This window comes from Corvus moneduloides, chromosome 4, assembly GCF_009650955.1.
Source record: "Corvus moneduloides isolate bCorMon1 chromosome 4, bCorMon1.pri, whole genome shotgun sequence".
NCBI lineage: Eukaryota > Metazoa > Chordata > Aves > Passeriformes > Corvidae > Corvus > Corvus moneduloides.
In genome coordinates, this window is record NC_045479.1 from 45,753,358 (window position 1) to 45,761,030 (window position 7,673).

General features: G+C 34.3%; 1 protein-coding gene across 4 annotated transcripts in view; it reads left to right on the top strand.

Moving 5' to 3' along the window:
* Window positions 1-7,111, top strand: part of GXYLT1 (glucoside xylosyltransferase 1) — a 40,329-nt gene extending 33,218 nt beyond the window's left edge. For all 4 annotated transcript variants that reach the window (XM_032107517.1, XM_032107519.1, XM_032107515.1 and 1 more), the window contains 3 exons: window positions 2,581-2,704; window positions 3,008-3,180; window positions 5,240-7,111. In XM_032107517.1, the coding sequence (XP_031963408.1) occupies window positions 2,581-2,704; window positions 3,008-3,180; window positions 5,240-5,401 (459 nt within the window). In that variant the 3' untranslated portion in view covers window positions 5,402-7,111. The remainder of the gene's footprint in view (window positions 1-2,580; window positions 2,705-3,007; window positions 3,181-5,239) is intronic.
* The last annotated feature ends 562 nt before the right edge of the window (window positions 7,112-7,673 follow it).

Sequence of the window (7,673 nt, forward strand, 5' to 3'; positions counted from 1 at the left end):
TAAGGAAATTTAAGTTGGTCAGCTGTTTGTGCGACACAACTGCAACTAGTTTAGATATTGCTGTGTGATTTGAGAACTTTTCCTCAGCTTTAATATTTTCTTCCTAGAATTTAGAAAAAGGTAACACGAGGCTAAATGTGATAGCTTTTTTAAGTCTGACTTCAGTCTTGGCCAGGCAGAAGTTTTCTGGTACAGAAATGAGTAATGACCAAGCTAAACAAACAAAAAACCAACCCAAAGTGTCAGAAAATACTTTGATGTCCCTGCATATATTTTGTTCTTACACATTTTCTTCTGCTCAAGTAAACTAGAATTTTGAGAGTTCTTAAGAGCCTGTCTGTATCAGTTTGATGGCATCACAGAAATGCCTATTATCATTTGGGGTTTTTTTCTCAAATCTCTAACATTCTTTGCATGTTGTGGAATACTGGAGAGAAGGCTTATATTCTGGAAATTCTAAAATTATTGTAGAGTTTTTTCTTGGAGTTTTTTTTACTTGAGTAAATTCTGAAAAGCAGTTCTATCACCATCGTACTTCTCAGGCTGTTTCACCTCACTGCAAGTTACATAGAATATTTGGAAGAAGGAAAACAAGGAATTATTCAAGTAGTTTCTCTTGCTCCTACATTGGTGTCATTATATATCACTGCTATTTTATTAATATATAGCTCTTTCCTATTTATGCAAAGGTTATGGAAATATTACAATTTCCAGTTCTTAAATCTGACAGCACTATTTGCCAAGTAGTAGTGCTTCTAGACATCTGGCTATATGATTTATGTTGTTACCTGCTTTGCATCTTCTTGGGATATCCTCTGGATTTCTCTGCTATTAAAACTGTACAAGTGAAAAGAAAATTCTGTTAAATAATGACTTTTAACAATTTAAACTTCTATTTCTGTGGGTTGCTCTAAAACTTTATTTGCTACTGTATATTCTCTTACCATTATTATCCTGGTATGAAATGAGATAATTTAATTCTGTTTTTAATTCTTAGCATTTTGTCTAAATTTAAACCTTAGGTCAATATTCTGTGAATTGCAAAGTTCAGGTGAGGGAGTAATCCTTACCGACTGTGAGTCAGTCTGATTTATTTGCTTTTTTTTTGGAAGGTTTTAGCTTAGTGTTAAAGCCTGTGTTTTATTTCATTTAATCACATTATATTGAGTCCAATGATAATTCTTACTAGAGAACAATTTTCTTGTGCATTTCTTATGCCAGTGCTCATCGAATACTTGCAGGCAATCATAGTCATAAATTTTTTAGGAGAGAAGGAACTGTAATATTCTGTTTGGCTTCTTACATAATATAAGCTGTAGATCTTTTTTTGTATTAATTCTTGTCTGAAATCTTGTAGTATTTCTCGGTTTAGTCTTCAGTTCTGAAAGCTCTTCATATTTGATGGCTGAAATGATTTGAGGAAAGAGTAAAAACTGAACTGCTGATTTGTGCACTTTGTCAGTGTAAAGCTCAGAGAAGGAATTCTTTGATACTGTAAATCTCAAACTGAGTATTTTGCTCCTGGTAATCTGTCTCTTAACATGATATTCCTGTATGCAAATCCCAAACTATACTGGAGTTCTAATAAAAATTTCTTTTTGGCAACTTGGTTAAAAAGAAGCAAGGGTACAATGCTTGTACTTGTTCAGAAATTATCTCTCTGTGGGACTTACTGTTATTCCATCCTTACTCTCAAAACTGTGAAGTACAGGGTACAAAGTGAGCAGCCTTGTTCCTTTCCTGTTCTAGTTGAGCTTAAGTAAAGGTAAGAGATTAGCTGTAGAATATGCAACCATTTAAACTGCAGATTTTAATCCCTTTGGTAACATGGTATTCAGTGTAGGCCAATTTACTCCAAGTAGCAGCTCCTCAACCAGAACCTTAGAAGAACTTTTCTTTTGAAGTGATTCTGCTAAATCAAGAGTTTGGGAATTCAGTAACAGCTGTTGTTTTGGTTCTTTCTGACTTTTGCTAGTGAAAAGTTGTCCCATTGATGTGGAAATTCAAGTTCAGTAACTAAAAAAAATAAGTTCAACTTGATGAAAATGCTTCTGAAAACCTTTGAAGGATTTCTGTATTTTTGTACACTGCTTTGTAGCCAGTATTTATTATCTGTATGTGTTTGGAACTATTTAAGAATTAATTTTATATTGAACTGGTTTGAATTTTTCCAGTTAGCATTAGAACTTGTGTATATTATCACTCAGTGATAAAGAGAGAAATTGCATAAAGTGTGGATATTTAAATACTTCCCATCTACTTGCTGCATGACTTAAATGCAGTTTTGGTGTTAGATCCTACTGCTGTATAAAAAAACTCCTTGCTGTTTCTTAGAATTCTTGGTTTAAGATGTTAGAGGGAAATTTTCCTGGTAAGTTAATAACTGAGAAATAAAACATACTGGAAGTGTCCATAACTGTTTTCCTTAGATAGACTTGCTGGTTTAAAAGGAAGGAGTCATCTATACATTTGAGATTTGTAACTTTGAAGTGCAAGTTACTGCGATTCTGTAAGGCATTTCCTTCCCTATAGGTATAACTGTGCTGAATGTGTGTTGTTTTGCTTTGTTTTGTTAAATAGAATGACATGACACCAGTCCGGTTACAATGGGGAGAAATTCTTATGCCATTACTGAAGAAATACAAGTTGAACATAACATGGGGTGATCAGGATCTATTGAACATTATGTTTTTTCACAATCCAGGTAAATCCGTATTGATTTTAAGTCTCACACTGTAAAGTTATCTTTTCCATGGTGTTCAAAAACCCAGGAAAATATTCTATTAGCAGGCTTTTGGGCAAAAGCAGTCATGGGATTATTCTTTAATTCTTTGAAAGCAATTGAGAGACAGTGATGGAGCTTGCTAGAGTGTAGCTCACTGTGAGACTTCAAAACAACTGTACAGAAATTTATAAAGCAGTCCTAAATAAATAAATAAAGAGAAGATTGGTTTATTTTCTGAAACAATTTTGCTACTTAACCCAGAGCTTTCATTTTTCTGCACAGAAAGTCTTTATGTCTTTCCTTGCCAATGGAATTACCGGCCTGACCACTGCATCTATGGAAGCAATTGTAGGACAGCTGAAGAGGAAGGTATATTTATTCTTCATGGAAACAGAGGTGTTTACCACGATGATAAACAGCCGACTTTTAGGGCTGTCTATGAAGCAATAAAAAATGTAAGTGTTTTTTGCATTGTACTAGTTATTCTTTTATGTATGTTTATCTATAGTGGTACATGTGTTTTGTGGGTAAGTTGATATTCATCTTGATTGCAACAAAGTAATTTTTTTCTCTTTTAAGTAGTGTCAGGTGTTTCACCAGTTTCTTCTTTATTGTTTGGATGGAGTTCCAGTATATTCCTGTTTTGAAGAGCATCTTCTGAAACAGAGTGTAGGCTATGTCTAGGTTAGGATTCTAAAACAGTGCCTGCAGTTGTCAGTGTTTATTTAAAAGGCTTTATTCTTGTTTATTTAATAAATCACCCAGTAAACTGTTTCCATAAGCATTTGGAGATCTTAGAATATCTGAATAGGAAGGGCCTACAAGGATGATTGAAATCCAAATACCTGGCCCTGCACAGGACCATCCCCAAGAGTCACACCGTGTGCTTGAGAGCATTGTCCAAACATCGTGCCAGGCTTGCTGCTGTGACCACTTCCCTGGGGAGCCTGTTCCAGTGCCCAACCACCCTCTGGGGGAAGAACCTTTTCCTAATATCCAACCTAAACCTCCCCTGACACAGCTTCAGGCCATTCCCTTGGGGCCTGTCGCTGGGCACCAGAGAGCAGAGATCAGTGCCTGCTCCTCCTCTTCCCCTCAAGAGGAAGTTGTAACTGCAATGAGGTCTCCCCTCAGTCTCCTCCAGTCTCAACAGACCAAGTGACCTCAGCTGCTCCTCATAATGCTTCCCCTCAAGGCCCTTCACCACTTCCTTCCTTTGGACACTCTCTAATAGCTTTATATCCTTCTTATATTGTGGCTTCCAAAACGGCGCACATTACTCAAGGTGAGGCCACACCAGTGCAGAGGAGAGAGGGACAGTCTTTTTCTCCAGGCTGAGCAAGCTATCACCAGAAGCTTCATTCTTCTGGAGATTTTAAAGTGCAGGAAAAATCCCTTCTTCCTGAAGTTTGTATGTATTTTCTACAACATTTTAATACTTAATTGTGTCTAGATTCAGATTGTAAAAAAATTTTTTACATACTGTATTTTGACCTTTTCCAGAAATTCAGTATATTAATACATTGCTGTTCCTTTAAATACTAAGCACAGTGAGTTATTTCATTCTGCAAATAAGTCATCTAATAAACTATTTATCATTACATCAGTGTACTCACTGAAGAGCTGTAAAATTTAGCACTGATGCATTTTAATGTAGCATGGTACTGTGTGTGTATAACCTACAAAAATCAATAGTATATTTTAATGTTGCTTTATTACACATTGTCATATAGATATAAAAATGAAGAGAAGTACTTTTGGGGGTCTGAGAATACATTGCAGGGAAAGTATTTCCATAAAAATATGATTTCTTTGTTTCCTTTGAGCATTGTCAAAAATAGAAGAAAAAATTATTTCCTTATATTTATGATCCCATTTTGTATATGAACATGCCAGAGAAAGTACGTAAACCACTACTGATTCAATGGTAATAAGATGAACAAAATTACATTACTTCAAAACACTGTTTTGACTTATCATATGTTTATAAAAAACATTGTGCTGTTGATTTAATGACAACTTTATTTCATGCCCATGTTAAACATAGTATGTGTTTGACCATCATTCAGTTTAATGAAACTTCAGTACCACTTTTTATACTGCTGTTTCATTATAATTTGGTAAGAATTGTATTACTTAAAGGTTATATGTCATTTGAGAAAGTTACCATACAACAACAACAAAAAAATCCAGAAACCATTTTAGATTTGTAAATTTTTAATTGGGTAAGGTAATTTAAAATTTCCTCCTTGCCTGTCTGAATACATTCATTTGCTTAACATTTAAAAAAAAAAAATCTTTCTTGTTAGGTTTATTGAAAGCATGAGAGTATATTTCTGTAATTTAGAGGTGTTTTAAATTACTGCATACAGAAGCACTTGTCAGTTCTTGAAAACATTTAATAAGCTTATAGACAGCAAATACGATGCTAAAAATAATTTTTATAAAACTCTAATACCTCTGAGTAATGACAATCTTCCATATTAACCTTAAATTTTCTTAACCTCTTTACAGTATTCATTTGGAGATGACCTGGTTCATTCGCTTTTGCAGCCCCTAGAACGAGAATTACAGAAAACCACGCATACATATTGTGGAAGAGTATACAAAGTATTCATAAAGCAGCTAACAAAAAGCATAAGAGACTTGTATGCCAGAAGATCAAAGGGAAGGTGATTTCTGACTCCCAGTTGAAGGAGATTGAATTAACGGAACTGGTCAAAAGGTGCAAGAATTCTATTACAGCTTGAATGGGCTCTTAGTGTGCCCAGAAAAAAGTTTACTAGCATACATAAAAATGAAGAAAATATTCATGTAATGAAGAACAGGAACTTTTTTCTGTAAAGGTGACTTTTTGGTCTTTAGAAGTTTAATCAGTGCTAATGTTTATCTCGCATCTGATGATTTGGGTGTTTCTGGCTTCTATGGCCAGTAGTTTTAGTCTGCATAATTCAGTTATCTAATGATAAATGAACAAGGAAGAAATGAAGATGGCTCTGTTTGGGAGTGTACCTCATATATTGTCTAAAATTCTCTTAAACTGTGAATGTAGCAATAACTGAGTCAGCAGCACTAACCTCACTTTAAAGGTGTGAGCCTTTATGTAAACAAAGTTGTTTACAAGTGCAGAAAATACTCTCTTGTCAAAGAAATGTGTTGTAATCATTGACAATCTGTATGTGCCTTTATATGTTCATCTCTTACATGTTGAAGTACTGTTTTGACAATCGTGTTTTGTTTATCTCAGATGTAAACTGCACACTATACGATTTTCTGAGAAATTAATAACTAGTATGTGATACTAGTTTTCTCTATTAGTAAATACAGAGACTTTATGTTAAAAATTATTTGTTTCAACATTGTAGAGCCATTAGTATCAAAAGGTAGAGCAGAACTGAGGGGTTTTTAAGTAAAAATCCAGTTTGAAATTGCTTGTCTCACAATACTTTTTAAAAATGTCATGGTTTTGCAGCTTTATAGGACATTTTGGAAGTAGAAAAAAAGCCCAGTGGTGGAAAGCTGTTGCTGTTGTATTTCCATACTAGGAATTATTACTTGATTATTGTTATAGAGTATGTAGTACCTAAAAGTGAAGAGCTGTAGTAAGAGTTCTGATGCCTCATCAGACTGTGTAGTAGATGGGTTTCTTAGAGAATATATCCTGTTATATTTTTTTTAATAAATGGCTTTAAAATAGTTTTGGGGCAGACCCTCAACTACATTAGTGCATTACTGTCAATAGTGATAGTGATTTGCAACAGGTAAGGATTAGGTTTTTTCCAATTATGTTAGTGACAAAAGAAAAACTTCTGTTTAAGTAATACAAACTTTATCTCCAGAGGAAAACATGAAGAAAAGGGCTGAATTCTAGTGTTACAGTAAAATATTTAAACTTGCATGGTATGAAATGTATTTGTAAAGTATATTTGAACTTGGATAACCTGAGATGAAGTCTTCGTAAAGTGAGCTTTTGGATTCCAGGAAAGTTCCTGTGTGTTGAACATGGAGGATCCACTCACTGACTTGCACCTTCGTCCCAACCCCATTTTAGAAGCTTGATTTTTGTGCCTGTTTCCTTGTCAGAGATACACTGGCTCTGACTTCCAGATCCATGTGAGCTGGATAAATGGTTTAGCAGTACAAAAACACACTCCACTGTCAGCAGTGTTTGTATCCTGCTTCTAATTTCCCTGCGGGCTCAGGGTATACATTCTTGGGATGGAGTCTAGGAAGCAGTCTGCCTCTCATGTAGGTCTCTTTTCCTTGCTGTGTAACCTTTTGAAGCCTGAAAATGTAGAAATCTGTGTGAAGGTGAATACTGTAACTGACTGATTTTACAATATGCAGTGCATTATTTTTTTACATAAATACTGATTTTTATATCAATTTGTCTTCAGCTTTCTTTTTTACTGGTACTGTGTGTATTTAAAAAAATATTTTGACCTGTTTTTTGTGTTTGTCTTTGCAGAAACTTCCAGTTTTGAATTTATTTTTAGTATGTTGTAGACACGTCAAGATACTCTTAAAACCTAATGGGCCGTTTAAGAAAAAAAAAAGGGGAATGTGGACATTAGCAGCAGTCTTTCCACTTAAATTTCAAATTTTGTGAGGGAGGAGAACAAAAAGAATTAATATTGATGCTTATTGTAGAACAAAAATTCTTACTTTGTGCTTATGTCTAGGAATGTTTACTTAGCATATTACAAATCGCAGAATATGGCCTTAAGCCACAGGTTTTGATTAATTTTTTTAATATAAATGAAAACTGCTCACCTCAGGTACCTCCAGGTAACACTCATGAACACTTTAAAAAACTTTAAAAAAAGCAAGTAGCTTCCATTAAGTAATTCTCCAGAGTATTTGTCTGTTTCAAATACATTTTTAGTTCTCTAATCCCTGTTTTAAATTTAGAAAAACAACATACCTTTACAAACAAAAAACAAAATCT